This window comes from Nilaparvata lugens, unplaced genomic scaffold (genome assembly GCF_014356525.2).
Source record: "Nilaparvata lugens isolate BPH unplaced genomic scaffold, ASM1435652v1 scaffold5997, whole genome shotgun sequence".
Classification (NCBI taxonomy): Eukaryota; Metazoa; Arthropoda; class Insecta; order Hemiptera; family Delphacidae; genus Nilaparvata; species Nilaparvata lugens.
The window spans coordinates 1,147-17,145 of NW_024091766.1; the positions used below are offsets into that span (position 1 = coordinate 1,147).

General features: G+C 35.1%; 2 protein-coding genes across 2 annotated transcripts; both read right to left on the bottom strand.

The window, feature by feature from the left end:
- Positions 1-1,121: 1,121 nt before the first annotated feature.
- Positions 1,122-4,478, bottom strand: LOC120356159 (collagen alpha-1(IV) chain-like). The gene has a single exon (XM_039445022.1). The coding sequence runs from the start codon at positions 3,441-3,443 to the stop codon at positions 2,295-2,297; it is 1,149 nt and encodes a 382-aa protein (XP_039300956.1). The 5' UTR covers positions 3,444-4,478; the 3' UTR covers positions 1,122-2,294.
- Positions 1,122-14,981, bottom strand: LOC120348774. The gene is made up of 3 exons (XM_039445021.1): positions 14,891-14,981; positions 7,078-7,150; positions 1,122-5,209 (listed from the first exon to the last, which is right to left on the bottom strand). The coding sequence occupies exons 1-3, from the start codon at positions 14,944-14,946 to the stop codon at positions 3,659-3,661; spliced, it is 1,680 nt and encodes a 559-aa protein (XP_039300955.1). The 5' UTR covers positions 14,947-14,981; the 3' UTR covers positions 1,122-3,658.
- Positions 14,982-15,999: the final 1,018 nt, after the last annotated feature.

The following is a 15,999-nucleotide window of genomic DNA, read 5'->3' on the forward strand; positions in this document are numbered from 1 at the left end:
ATGCATCCAAAGCCATGCTTTAATTTTCTTTAAACATTTATTTTTATTATTAAATTTCCTGATATCCATTGGCAAACTATTAAAATATTGTGTACCCAAGTAACTAAAAGAATTTTTGAAAATCATTGTACTAACTTTTTGAGATCTAAAAAATTTGAAACTGCTCGTCTAGTATTATAAATCAAGTTAACTGTACTTGTAACAAAGTTTATGCTAATAGCTGCATAAACTACTATATCAGACTTATTCAGCATTAAAAAAAAACGCTGAGCTGAACTTTAGTTCAAAATTCCAACGTATTATGAACAGTACAGGTTGCTCCCATCTTCTCTGTGTTAGAGGAGATTTTTGAAGTGAATAACCAAGAAGACAATGTGGAATACTCGAGGATTATTCGACCCTTGCAATAGAAGCAAAATTCAAATCAATCAAGCCATATTCAGGATCAATTTTATTTCTTACGTTAAAAAAAAAACGTTTCCAAAAGCTTAAAAGTTTCGAACTCTGCAGTATCCCAGCTGATTCGTCTTTAGTCTGCTGTCTTTGCGCCTGAATATGGGTTTGCATCCTACCTAAGAATATGGTTGTTCGATTATCTCATCTCATAAGCAAACACCTTATGAAAACACCTTATGATGTGAGTGTGATGAATATGATGAAAATGATGTGAGTGTGATGAATATGATGGAAATGATGTGAGTGACGAGGAGATGTGATGAAAAAAGAAATGATGTGGATGGGAAAAGAGACGTCAGAAGACCGAGAGGTGGACAACGGAACAGGCTCTAGTCCATGATTGATGATGAGATGACGTGAGTAGCAGCATAAATATTCATCATAACCATCATATTCATCAATATTCATCATATTCATCACATAAGATGTTTGCTTATGAGATGAGATAATCGAACAACCATATTCTTAGGCAGGATGCAAACCCATATTCAGGCGCAAAGACAGCAGACTGAAGACGAATCAGCTGGGATACTGCAGAGTTCGAAACTTTTAAGCTTTTGGTAACGTTTTTGGCGTTTTTTTTTGCTGATAAAAAAAAAAAATAGAATCAAGATGGAAATAAACTGTGAATTTATGGATACAATAAGTGTTTATACTCAGGAAGATCAAATCAAATCAAATTTATTTATTTATTTAATGATGGTTACAAAGTTAGAAACTTAAAGTATAAAGTACATAACATAATAGTTAGACATACATTATTTACAATTTACTTATTTACTTTACAGTCATACAATTTATTTATCCTTAATGATGGTTACAAAGTTAGGAACTTAAAGTATGAAGTACATCACATAATAGTTATATATACAGTAGGTAGTATAAGTAAGATATATAATAAATAAGAGGATCCCTGCAAGATTAAGAAAACCTGAGCGCAGAGGCCGAGTGCTGATTTTTTTTATAAATTGATATGAAATATCAAAGATTCTTTGATCAAAGATAATCAAAAGTTTTCACAGTATAACAATGTAAAAACTTGAATATCCATTATAATAATGCTGTAGTAAGAATGGAGACAATTATGGAGATAAGCTGAGGAAGAAGACTTAATCTATAAAACATGAAAATGTAGCTAATGGAAATAGGAAAAGCCAAGGTGTAGAGTTCAGTTGATAAGAGACATGCAGAATTTGAAACGTTAGGAATCCAATTTTCTATGCGTTTTTTAACATTCCCAACCGAATTGGATGTGATGAAATTTTGTAGAATACTGTTGAAAATTCTTTCACAATTATACACATATTGCTTTCTGCAAATGGATAGGTCAGTTCGGGGACATTCTACTCTTGCGCTTCGAATGGGTTTGGGTGGGTGATAAATGATTCTGAATTCCTATTTATAAATAGAATTAAGCTCTCAACATAAAGCTGTTTTAGAGTGAGAACGCACATTTCTTGGAAAAGCTCGGCACTGGGATGCAGCCAAGGCTTACCCAAGGCAGCTCTAGGAATATGTTTTTGGACAACAAACATTTTATTGGAATGGCAGTTGAGAGCCCCACCCCGAATCAAGATTCCATATTGGAGTACAGACTATGCATAAGCAAAATATATCAATCTTATTATATTTTTGTTATAAAATTTATGTATTATATGTTTCAGCTTCTGGCATTTATCATTGTTACGGTGTTTCCACCGTAAATGAGAATCCAATGTTATCCCTAGATACCTCACCTTCTGTACTCTTCTGTATGCCTCCCACTGTTTAATATGTAGAATAATTTCTTAATGAGTTATGTAGCGACTTATCACATTGAAATTATCGATGTATTCAACTCAATCAAAACGATCGGATTGTTCAAAGGTTTCCTGCTGTGTTGTCTCCTCAAAAAACAATAATCCTAAGTGGTTCAAAGGATACGAGTATTTCCTTTGAATGGCTTCTCTAAAACTCGTTATAATTTGGTTGAAAATTGTGTGATTTGAATGCGATTCTAACAGAACTATGTAGTGGAGTAAATAGTTGGAGAAATCAGGAGATCTCTTGGGCGCTGGTTTCTCCATACCTGTTGTTGTGTACTGGGACTCAACCGGATTATCACAAGAGTTGCATGCTGGTGATGTGGTGTTTGTTGATTCACACTTCATGTACGATCTACTATGACCGACCCATGTTACTTGAACACAAATCATCCCAATGCCATCCATCCCACGCTCTCCAGTTTTTCCCTTCTTGCCGCGAGTACCAGACCTTCCATTTTGATTTTGCATTTGAATTTCAGATGAGTCTCCCAACTGAATCAACTTTTGGTCTCCCGGGTAGCCTCCGATTCCTGCTTCTCCGCCAAAACCTCCAGCTCCTCCTTCACCACCACAGTCACCTTCTTCTATGATCACTCTGACTCCTGCATCAACATTCTCACACTTATTGGGTTGCTTTTTAGATTGAGGATATAATCTGAAAACCCTTTCAACAGCATTTGGAGCCAGGCATTTATTCATATTTGATGTTTCTACTCCTCTATCAAACTTATAACTTTGACTGTAGAGTCCCGATTTCAATTTTTCAGCTGCATCTCTTCCGGCCGGACCTCTCATTCCTCTTGCTCCATCTGTTCCCTGCCCCCCTCTCCCACCATTCGACTCAATCAGCAGATTTTTGCCATTCACAAACTGCAAACCAATTCCAAAAAAGTTGCCTCCATTACCCCCTGGCAGACCTGGTCTCCCATCTGTGCCATTACCCCCTGGCAGACCTGGTCTCCCATCTGTCCCATTACCCCCTGGCAGACCTGGTCTCCCATCTGTGCAATTACACCCTGGCAGACCTGGTCTCCCATCTGTGCCATTATCGACGTCACCATAATGGTGAGCTCCTCCGTTCTGACCACTCAGCACTATCCTCCTTTGTCCAATAACTTCCCATTTAGGTGACACCACAAACATATCCACTCCTCTGAAGATATCCACGGTGTCCTCATCCATGTAAACTGCATCAACAGCTAGGGAGAGCAACTTCTTTCACAGTGATGTTGTTACAGTGGGATTCAATCAAATGTTTTGAATTTATTTCTGTAAGACAAATTTGAAATCCTTCAACTATGAGTCTCCCATCTTCATCACAAGTAATATTACTTGGTTTTAGTAATGTATTCGTCACACTTTCAAGCTCCAGCGTTTTTCTGATGTTTCCTCGTGCGTCAATGAAATTGGTTCAAATTTGTTGCTCCAGTGACGTCCACAAATAGATCCATCAACTCATCTGTCAATATAGAACCTTCGTGGAAAAGTCTCGAGTGAATCTCTGTCTTGTTCCTTTGTATCTTATAGCTTGATAGTCCACTGATGAAGTTATTAAGAGTCCTGTACCATTGCAGCTCATCTTGCACAGATTCCTTCAATTGTCTCATGGCAATTGACCATGCTCTTGATGGTGAAATCGACATTGGCATTTCGTCAACGAAATTCAGAATTAATTCCTCATATTTCGCAAGCACATTCACTAGTTCATTAGAGTTCATATGTGCTGTTATTCTCTGTTCAGAAATGAAATTATTAACCTTCTCCAAAAACACATCATAGTTTCTTGCCTCATCAAGGTTATCTGATAACTGCTTCAAAGCATTATTAAATGATTCAAAATCTGTCAACACTTGATGAAAACTTGTGTAGTTCTGAATTTTTTGAACCACAAATTCATTCAGTTCAAGAAACAGCCTTATGATTTCATGTATGATGTCGTCAATTGTGAGTTTCAAGAGGCATTCTAGATACACTTTTGCTTCATTGGACATAGTGAAGTGGAAGTCATTCTTCTGCACCTGAACAGCATTCAAGTTGATGATGGTTTTTGTGAGTGATTCCTTGTTCTGATTGAGCAATGGCATACTCATGAGTGACCCTGACTTGTGTGGGCGACGGAAGACACTTATTCTAGCTGCTTTGCCATTTTTGTCTCTGGTTTGAAGACTTTGTAGTAGCTTTATCACTTTCTGATAGAAATCTCGCTCACTTTTTCCAATTTTCTGATTAAGCTTTCTTACTATAGATATCTCTGTATGATTCAAGTAATCCATGATTCTTTCAATATGCATTTCCTCTGTTATCAATTCAGGTACTGAACCATCATCTCCTTCATCTGGCATTCTAAATCTAAAAGGTAATTTAGATGCAATAAGCACAATGTGATCTTTATACCTATCAATATCGACTAAGAAATCAGTAAGGTGTCTAAGAGTGTCCATGAAATTTACTTTGGATTTGCTATACTGTAGAGATCCATATTCCTCAATTAGTAGAATCTTCACATTTTTGAACTTGCTGGTTACAGACCTCATGACATCCATGGAGACAATCTCATGTACAGAGCTGCGAGAGTCGTGGAATCCCGGTGAGTCACAGAAGTTGATGGTTGCATTATAGCTGACAAGTTCAGGATAGAGAGTGAAAGACTCAGTCTCAGATGTTCCAATTTTCTCTCCATCTTCAATTATGTACTCGGATGTTTTCCATATCATCTTTTTCGACTGCAGTTTGGGATTTTCGGACAGAAACTGGATCAAACTGGTTTTGCCAGCGCCAGCCTTACCCAGCACCAGTATGGTTTCATCAGCTGCTGACAGGTCGTTCTGCTTCAGTGCAACGAGTTTGCCATCAGCCAGCGTTTTCGTGATCAGTGGAATTTGTTCTTGAATGAAGACTGATTCAGCCTGGCAGTCCAAGTGTTGTCTAGAGCCTTTAACTCCAATGCCCTGCATACAAAAAAAAAATGTATTCATAATGGATTGAATTGAATTTATTCCCAAAAATCACAAATACATATCAGTACAATATAATTACTAGAAATTAATAGAAACAATATGAAAACTTGAAGTACCCTTTATTATTGAAAGCTCTAAAATATTTTAACGTCTTGAAAATGACCTATGGTCGAAACTAGTCATTAAAATATTATTATTTGTTTAATATTAAAGGGTACTACAAGTTTTTATTAATTTGTACAAAAGTAGCCCATATAAGTGGAGTGTTTTTATAATTACTAGAGTACCTAAACAATACAAATGGACATTAATTGTAACTTCAGTATAACAATATTATCAATGTAATATTTGGCACTGCCAACAAGATTTCTTGTATGTTGGCATTGAGTTGCAAGTATTTTGCTTGGATTCTGGTCAAGTACCATACGAAGTAAGAACATAATATATGGGGGTGAAAAAAGCGGAGGTAATTTGGCATGAAAGTGAGGAAGATACATTAATATATCCAACGAAATCAACTATTACTTATTCTGTCTATGATTACACCAAACTGGTTAATGTCTATGATTACACCAAACTGATTACACCACACTTACAATCTCCGGATAGCAGCGCCATAGCCATCTCTAATAAAAGGCCGCGGCCTACGATGTTGCAACGTCGCAGTGTAGGCATGGAATCTAATACATGATTGGTGAAAAAGATCAGCTGGTATTCTAGGCCTACACTGCGACGTTGCAATATCGTAGGCCGCGGCCTTGTATTAGAGGTAGCTATGGCAGCGCTCATTTTATACGTAGCCATAGCGGTCAGCCAGTCTACAGATGGATATTACTTCCACACCGTTTGAATGGAAGAACTCACACACTATATTTTTTTTTGTACTGAGAAATAATTTTTGAATAGTAGCGCTCATCGAATTTCCATCAAGCTGTTTACCATGTTGTCAATATTTGCAGTAGCAGAAGTCTTCAGGGTGATTTACAGCATTTGATTTGGATTTTCGTTTAATAATAATTATCAAACTACAATATATTTTTAAGGATACAATGATATCAAGGACTGAACATTTTGTGAAGTGAACAAGACAACCTATTTCGGACTATGTGTTAACTTTTCTAAATTTGGGAAAGAAATAGCACAAGATTACCTTATTTTTTCTCTCCATATCATGTACTTATTGTATTAATCAATAATAATGAAGAAAATAGGCCATAGATTCCACAGATTTATTTATTTATTCAATTTTCTAGGTATATGTTTCTGCTCAGTGTAACAGAAATTCATTGAAAAGCAGGGCGACAGTTGTGGTAGACCTAGTTTAAGCATATGGGCATTGAGAACTTCAAAAGGATTTTTTGTCATAGTCATTCAATCTCAGCTGTCCCAAGTATGGAATCAAACCGGTAAACAGCTGTTTGCAGAACAAATAAATATATGATTCTCATTACAGCATACTCTACTGTAATGAAACCATTTGTTCTCTCTACAGTCGAGTATTTTCCCCAGTTCCGAAATAGGAACAGCAAAATTGCTAAAAAAAAACCATCTTCAGTGCTCCAGGTGGGAGTATTATCAAATTATTGGAATTATTTGTAAACTAGGTTATGTTTATAGAATGCATGTCGTAAGTTCAGTACAAGCAGGTAATGTTTTCTATTTCTCAATTATTCTTCTTTAGATTATTATGACAAAATATAGAGTTCGTTACTTGGACGTGAATGTCCTTTGCAGTGCTCGAATGAAAGTCTAGTCTCCGCTAACGCCTAAAATAGAAACATCATTCTCGCCTGCAAAAGGCCGCTTCCCGTACATGTGACGTAAGATACCGTTGAGATTTATCAAATTGATCAACTTACATTTTTCATTTCATGCTCATCCAATCCTTCTGGTAATGTTTTCACTGAGTTCGCTGCAGGAATGCCTGAAGATCTGAAAAATAATTTATCTCATAAAAATTTCAAAAAAAAAAATTCACAATCAATACTTATTTATCAAACCCGAATTCTGATTGAAATTGTACCCATTAATTAGTCATTAATAGCATTTCAGGATTTTTAAAACACTATCAAACCTAATTCAAACAACTGGAAAATTGTCCAACCTATCACCTTACTGTATTTCATAAAACAGATTAAAGGCCGGTTTCCGAGCTAAGGATTCTGGACTTTGAACAGCTGGAGTCAGAAAATTTGCTTTCCGAAATGTTAAGCTGCGTTTACACCAAAGTTATTAACAAAATGTTAATAACTTAATCCTTATAGATTCTATTAGATTGAACGGAACTTGACAAACACATATGTTCATCATGTGTATGATAAAATATATATTCAATCTAATAGAATCTATAGAGTTCAAGTTATTAACATTTTGTTAATAACTTTGGTGTGAACGCAGTTTAAGTCGCAGTAAATTGATAGTTGCAGCAAAATCCTATTATATAAGGCGAGCAATTTCTGTATATATTTTATATCTGGTTATTTATGTTCAACGGATCTCGAAAACGGCTCTAACGATTTTCATGAAATTTTTAACATAGTAGGTTTATGATATAAACATTCGATTGCACTAGGTCTCATCCCTTGGAAAACTTGCTGAAGAACATGAAAAGGATAGTAATTCATCCTTGTAAAAACAGATGATAATTTTGTCGTCTGTCGATAACAGAAGATGCGTGTGCCTGTGTGGGAGATCAGCTGTGTAATAAATTAGCTTACCGTATCTTGGGAGAAATCTAGAAATTTTATTTTGACTTGATCAAAATAGTCTGATCTGTTGACATGAGAAGGTATAATTATCATAATATCCAAAGTTAATTATTTTACAGTTCTAAGTGATTAGTAAGTGCTATTTTGTTATTCAATTTGGTTTGTAAACAATCTAAATAAGAACTTTTATGTTTTCAAACATCGGGACTGAAAATTGAACCTCAATTCAAGTGTATGGAACATTTCTTACTCTTTGGATTATTTATAGTGTAGTCTATAAATCAAAATTCGGGGAAGAAAAAGATTTGTGCTGTGTCTGTTAGTCCTTCCCCAATCATTTTAAAGAATTTTTGTTCTGTTTTTCAATAAATAAATAAATAACGAACGAAGCTCAGTGCCCCGATATTATTATCTTAACATAGTTGTCGGTCATTCTTGAGAGTTATCATCAAATCAATCGGGCCACTCCCGTGTTTCGGATGGACACGTTAAGCCGTCGGTCCCGGCTGCCTAAAAAGCAGTCGTTAGGTCATGTCAGAGGCCCTGAAATTGATCAGTTGCGACCTGAAAACTCTGACACCAGACCTGAGCCAGCCTGGTCACTCGATATTATTATTATTATCAAATCAATGCAACAACATACGAACAATACAGTTTCAAAAGGGTTATGAAGGACCCAATGCAAAGTGGAAATTTAAACAACAGGCAATGATGAACAGTAGGTATGACAGAAGCTCTGTTCCAAACCAATCAAGCGGACGGTTTGTTATTTTTTTTTGTACTTCGTTTAGCGGCTAGGGTTGTGGCTAGAGAGAGTAGGCTACACCGTCCACGCATGGTTAGCATGCAGTTTCAGCTGGCGAATGAATGGAATGAAACCTCCGGCAACTGGAGTGGAGTCCTGACTGCAATTCACAGTCCACTTCATATTGAATCTTTATCTTTTCATTTCTATTGTTTAAACGTTTTTCCTTGACGGAATAAAACATTCCTAAATAATTCAGAATAGCTGAAACTTTACACTATTCTCTCTTTATTCTATTTTGTGTACAATTTTCTAGTTTTTCGAAGTTTAATTTAAACGTGACTTTGACTACGCCCCGTTTTGGAAAGCCAATTTTCTGACTCCATCTGTTTAATGTCTATAACTTAGCTTAATCTCGAGCTCGGAAACCGTCCCTCAATTATGATTACAAGATGCTAATGCTCCCATAATCCCAAATCATGGTCTCGATTGGTAGATCTGAATAAGAGAGCTTCTTGTATTGGAGATTATTGGTACTCAACCACTCCTATTCACAGGGCCGGCCCTAGGGGTGGGTGGACCGGGCGGCCGCCCAGGCGGCAGATTTTTGGGGCGGCAAATTTTAAGGAACGGAAAATTAAAAAAAAACAAATAAATTCATAATATTAAATGTGAATAGTAGAATTATATATATATATATATATATATATATATTATATATATATATTATATATATATATCGAATTTTCAGTTTTTGTACGATATAAGCAAAGTTAAAGACATGCCTCCTAATATGAGTTCAGACAAGTGTTCAAAATTGTGTAATGCCCTAAGTTTCAATGATTCCAAAGATATCATTAACATGGATTTAAAAGACGAACTGAGAGTTCTATTATCAATTATAAAGCCTAACAGTTCTCCAAAAGAAACATTGAAAATTATAAATTAATTTGATCGCACCTAAAGTAAGTGTTGCTCTAAGAATTTTATTGACTCAAGCAGTGATAGTTGCGAGTGGAGAAAGAAGCTTCTCCAAACTCAAGCTAATAAAGACATATTTAAGATCAACAATGTCCCAGGAACGTCTGAGTGGTCTAGCGATGATTTCCATCAAACATAAAAAAGCTGAGTCCTTAGATCTTGAAAAATAAATTTGTGAAGGAATTTTCCCAGGCTAAGGGAATTTTCAAGTAGGCCTTTAAAAAATATCTCTGCAACTGGAAACATAAACCAGTTTATGAAACAAAAATAATTTTCAAATTGCAATTTACTCTTGGGACTCCTAGTAAATAATTATTTATTATGTCACTGTAACACTGTGGTGCGAATTGCCTAATCGCATCACAGCGGAGACACAATAGTTAGGCGATCGCTCTAGGAAGGGGTGGAAGCCGGGATTAACAATTAGATGGGATACTTGTGAGAGGGGTGGCGGCGGTTGCCGATCTCGCCCAGGGCGGCAAAGTCCCTGGGGCCGTGCCTGACTATTCAGCACTCATAATCCCATTTGCACTCAATATCCACAGAACACTCATTCAACACTCGTTCCGAATAAAAATGAAAATATTGATTTTATAATTTTTTTTCCTTTCCTTTCTCAATTGAGAAGATTTGAGAACCGACTGAATTGTATCTATAGTGAGGTCTACGTTATAATGGCAGTGTTTGATAGCAATGGTATTGTTATCCTTGTCTTTCATACAACAAAGCGGATAGCGCTATCTCATTCTTGCTTTGCACTGTAGCCAAATCGTCTTTTAACAATGCAGAATTAATAATTTATCAACCAGATATTTTATCAATTATGAAATTATTTTTAAAAAATTCTTGCTTAATAAAATATCATTGATTATTTTAAAGTAGAATGAACAGTTAATTTATTTATTTATTTATTCGTTGATATAATTACAAATCATATGAATATGATCGGGGTAGAACAACAGGCATAGCCCAAAACTATTCTGTTCCCAAATTTTGATAAATAATGAAATATTACATCAATAAACCTGTATCGGATATTGTCTACAGAAGGCATTGACAAGACTGAGGATAACGTTGTTTTCCTATCTTTCTTCACTGCCATTATAACGTGGACCTCACTATAGAGGTTCCCCCCTCTCTACGGCACTGCGTCTAATGACCTGGAAAACACTTGTCTCAAGGGTTTCGGCCAACAAATGATTATTGAAAGAATTTATGAGGAGAATACCTAAGTTCCAAATATCCTATAAGTTCTTATAAGCTCCAATATTCCTATAAGTTCCAAATATTCGCTGATATATCGCCTCCTCGAGCGACTATATAATTATGATGTCCGTGAAAACTATCAAACGTCTATGAATTTGAGAATTTTGAAAATGTTAGCCTCATTTCCGATCAGAAGTTTGCAGAATATTAATTGTCGTGGAAATGAAAATACTATAATTGAACAAAGCAATTTCCTCACTAAGGTCCAACTACGTAAATTGTTATTATTATATTTGAATATTTGAAGTGTCTTGGTTATATTATATGATTCATCATATTATATGGCTCTGAATCTTGGATACCTAGGAAGAAAGAATGGAGTAGGTTACAGGCTGCCGAAATGAGGTTTTTAAGAGCAGTAAAAGGGTGCACAAGGGAAGATGGGCTTCAAAATGTCGATATAAGAAGCGAGCTCAACATAATCTCTATTATGGCAGAAAATTGAAGAAAATCGGCAAAACTGGAAAGAGCATGTTGAAAGGATGGTGAGTGACAGGATTCCCAAAGCAGTCATGTTGTATAACCCGGTTGGAAGGAGAAGTGTGGGCAGACCCCGTAAAAGATGGATGTGATGGTGAGTTTGAAGTCGGAACAGGCAAATTGCCTAATCCTTGTAGGAAGACGACGACGATTAACTATACTACATTAATTATATGATTATTTATTTGATTCATCTTTCTTTATTGTACTGGTCTTGATTATATTATAACTAGTAGTTCTGCGAACAGTAGACCTCGCTCATGAATAGCCTACAACTTTCAAACTAATGAGAAGGGCCATTAAGAAAGTACAGTATATTGTAAAGATTCATCCATGTCATATTATTTTCTCCATTGAAAGTGCTAGAGACATTGTTTCCAGGGACACCGGACTTATAAATGTCTCTCAAGGAGGTACCTTCTTATCGTCCCCATATTTACAATATTACAACTTTTCTAACATTTTAATTATAAGAAATAGGTCAACTGACAGAAAAATGGAATATGCAGTAGGAAATTTAGATGATTAATCGTCTCACAGACGATAGTGAGACAGAAAATGATTCTAAATAAGATGGTTTTTGTTGGTGACAATGACAGGAGGTTGCTAATAATATTTTTCATGAAAAGTGGATTCAATGCTATGGCGGCTTGTGATGCCTATGTAGAATGTTTATGCTCACAAGTCGGTTTCCGATCTCTTACTAAAACGAAAACAAGAGCTAACTAACTAAGCTGTGATGTCTCCGGCCGGTTCGGTAGGTCGAGAAACTATTCATTTATGAAACAGGGAAATATCGTGTTGAAAAGGGAAAAAATGGTGCAATCAAGTGAGAAGTTTTCTTCAATTAATAAATACAGTATGATTTGGAGCGACTAAGACGTTTCAAGGTTTACCGCTGACAACTCTTTGTGCTCCATCGATAGCATTCCAACGATACCATTCATTCAATACAGCACATTTTAGAGCAGCACAATTTATATTCAATTTAATTAAAAACCGGAGGTCTTATCAAAAACGTTTCACATACGTTTCTGCGAATTGTTTCATAGAACTTGCATACCAAATTTCATCCAAATCGGACAATAACTGCGACTGTAACTGCGGTACAAACAAACAGACAAAAGCCTATCGAGTCGAAACTAAGACCTCAGCTCCGCTTCGGTCAACAAGCTGAATTAATTCTAAAATCATGTTAAATATAGTAAGGAATGTTTGAACTGGTGGCTGGAGCACAAGATTTCTTTTTCTAGCCTCGCCAATTATTTAACAAAAAATTATTTATCCATTTTCTTGTAACACTGTTGTTAATTGGTGAATAAATTTGATTTCATTCGATTTGATTATATCAGAGTCTTTTTCCTTGAAAATCTAAAAACTTAAATCTGAATAAATCAATCAATAAAATAATTACTAAAATCCTACCCATGTCAGACCAACATATATAGCATATAGAATAAAGAGTGAATAAGATATAGAGACAAAGCAGGAAGGACTTGACTAGAAAACGAAGCTAAATTTATAGCGATCTATTAAACTCTAAACTAGATTTTTTCTTTTTTTAAATTAAATAAAAAGACTAATATATTGTCAAAAACTATAGATTTCATTCATAGTTAGAAAGACACGTTTCGGTTGTTACACCATTGTCAATCTCTGATAAAATCTCTCTGAATAAACTCTAGCATCTACGCTAGATGCTTAAATAGTAAAGATAAAGATAAAAAAATAGGAAGATTTCATGTATAGAACATAAATCGACGTCACACTATAAAAATCAGGAGTGGTATGACACAATGTTTCCCCATCATGCTCAATCGCGTATTATTTGGAAATCTCCATTAACATTATAGTCTGATTAAATAAAATTAGTTGGGATGTACCTGAAAGTTAGAGATTTACACGAAGCGAACAGTGAGGATTTTCAACTATTGTTTTAGATGCTTACAAGCCTAAAGGTGCGTACAGATATACGCGCCGCGAACATGAGCAATTCACTTTTAATCAGCTGAGTATATCTGTATTTTTACAGAAACGGTAAGATACAGATATAAAAAGCTTGGCATCAGCTGATTGAAAGTGAATTGCTCATGTTCGCGGCGCGTAAATCTGTACGCACCTTTACAAATAACAAATTATTTGTTTGTCAATGTCGAGCTGACTTGACCAGTAAACATGAAATTTCAGACATTCCAGAAATGTTTTTAAGTTTAAGCCTGTGAGTGGGTGATGAAAGCGAGAAAACTGTTCTGAAATGATGATTCATTTGTCAAAAGTGGTAGGAGGAAATCAGTCTTTTCTCTATGAATTTTAAAAGGAAACAGAGTTGCTGTATAGAATCTATCTGTCGAAGGCTGGACTGGAATTTTACAGAGAACTTCTAGATTCCAATATTTGAGCTGTAATCAACTGGTTTTCATAAATAGAAGGCTGTTTTACAACGCTGCTATTACAGGCGACTGATGCTGCCTTGTCAAATTAAATCACATTTAAATCTATTCTTGATTAAATTTATTTACAACAACTAAAATAAAATTGCTAGGTGATGGTTTCTTGCTCTATTCCGAGCTGCTTTGTATTAACACACTTTTTTTATGTATTTGAACACGACATGCAGTCGATTATTAAGTAATATTAAAAACTTTTACTTACTGATGACTGGAGTACTACTAATCGTCCAGCGATCATTTTCAACAGTGTAGACCGGAAACTTTTTGATCACATAATAAACACCACAAATCTTCCTAACCATCGACCTTACAATATTGAAAGAGAAAAGAAATGGACATAAATTAAATACAGCAGAACAGTTTGAAGTTTATAAAGCCACCATCCTAGACAGTAACAACATACTAAATGAACAGCTGAATTTCAAATCCAGCAAACTTTTTGATCACATAATAAACACCACAAATCTTCCTAACCATCAAAACATTTCCGGTCTACACTGTTGAAAATGATCACTAGACGATTGAAAGTACTCCAGTCAGTAAGTAAAAGTTTTTAATTTTTACTCAATAATCGACTGCATCTTGTGTTCAAATACATAAAAAAATGTGTTAAAATTGCTACTTGCATGGGAGAAAAAACTCACTGGCAATTGTCCATTGGTATATGCATTGGTAATTGTTATCAATCATATTGATACTTTAAATTATATACGTAATTAGAGATTGGTGTGATTGGTATTGGGTACTTTCACATGTTATAGGAAGGTAAGGGGCAAAACAGATCGGACGAGAAAAAATATAAAAGCAAAATTTTAAGAAAGTCACACTTTTCCAACGCTTGTATATCTGGTCGGTTGGTAGCACAAGTCTAAAATATTCTATATTCAGAGTAAATAAATGTGAATCAGAATATATGGCCACTTTTCTTGTGACTTGAGATAAGCGTGAAATCATGCACAAATTATTGTAGTAAAGAAGAATTAATTATTATCGATATTAATATTATTATTGATAGAATATTTTGAATGAATATTAATCTTACCGTTGGCTTCCAAGGAGCAGAAGAAGAAAGATGCTCTGAACTAGTAACTTGAACATATCTCACTCTTAGGCTACACACGTTGTCACTGTAATGATCGCTTGTTTTCAAAAATATTACTTTTATATAACTCACCGGCACTGTACATAGTTTATCCGTCGATAAAGTGTGAATAACGAAGCATGAATCATGCATACGCAATGATAAGAATCGGAAAAAGTTCTTATCATAAATTATTCAGATGTTGAATTAAACATTGCTGCCAGATATATTAATAGAGAGTACAATATTGTTCCAATGAACTAAGAACTCGGTATGTTATCTATTATATTGGAACGTTTCTATTGATATGAAGCTTACAGGTTTTTGTTGCTTGTTTTTGGGTTTCCCCATCTTAAATCATTTACGATGGGGGAAATATTTGTAGGTTGAGTAGAAAAAAGGTTCAGTAGAAGATGAGTTGTGTCAAAGGTTATTTTTTTCAAAGTTGTGTCAAATTAAACTGTACTGTTGTCAAAATAGTTGACCGAACGAAGTGATTGACCGAACGAAGTGAGATCTAAGATTCAAGTCGACGGTTTGGCATTTCTCTTAATGTTTAAATGTTTATATGTTGCGCATTTACGGCGAAACGCGGTAATAGATTATCATGAAATTTGACAGGTATGTTCCTTTTTAAATTGCGCGTCGACGTATATACAAGATTTTTGGAAATTTTGCATTTCAAGGATAATAATATAAAAGGAGAAAGGAGCCTCCTTCATACGCCAATATTAGAATAAAAATCAGACTATAGAATTATTCATCATAAATCAGCTGACAAGTGATTACACAGATGTGTGGAGACGCCAGTCTATTACTGTATTTGTATAAGGTCTATAGTTTCAATCGAAGACATTAAAGAGGTATGCATCTTTAAGCTGGGTTTACACCAAAGTTATTAACAAATGGTTATAACTTAATCTTATAGATTCTATTAGATTTAACGGAAGTTGACAAACACATATGTTCATCATGTGTATGATAAGAAATGTTCAATTTGATATAATCTATAAGGATTGAATTATTTTTTTAATAAATTTGGTCTAATCGCAGCTTTAAGGTCTTTGGTT

Coding starts and splice junctions, on each gene's coding strand:
- LOC120356159 (XM_039445022.1), bottom strand. CDS start 3,443: ATGGATGAGGACACCGTGGATATCTTCAGAGGAGTGGATATGTTTGTG.
- LOC120348774 (XM_039445021.1), bottom strand. CDS start 14,946: ATGTTCAAGTTACTAGTTCAGAGCATCTTTCTTCTTCTGCTCCTTGGA. Junction 7,151..14,890: donor CTGCTCCTTGGAAGCCAACG/GTAAGATTAATA, acceptor ATTATTTTTCAG/ATCTTCAGGCATTCCTGCAG. Junction 5,210..7,077: donor ATGAGCATGAAATGAAAAAT/GTAAGTTGATCA, acceptor TTTTGTATGCAG/GGCATTGGAGTTAAAGGCTC.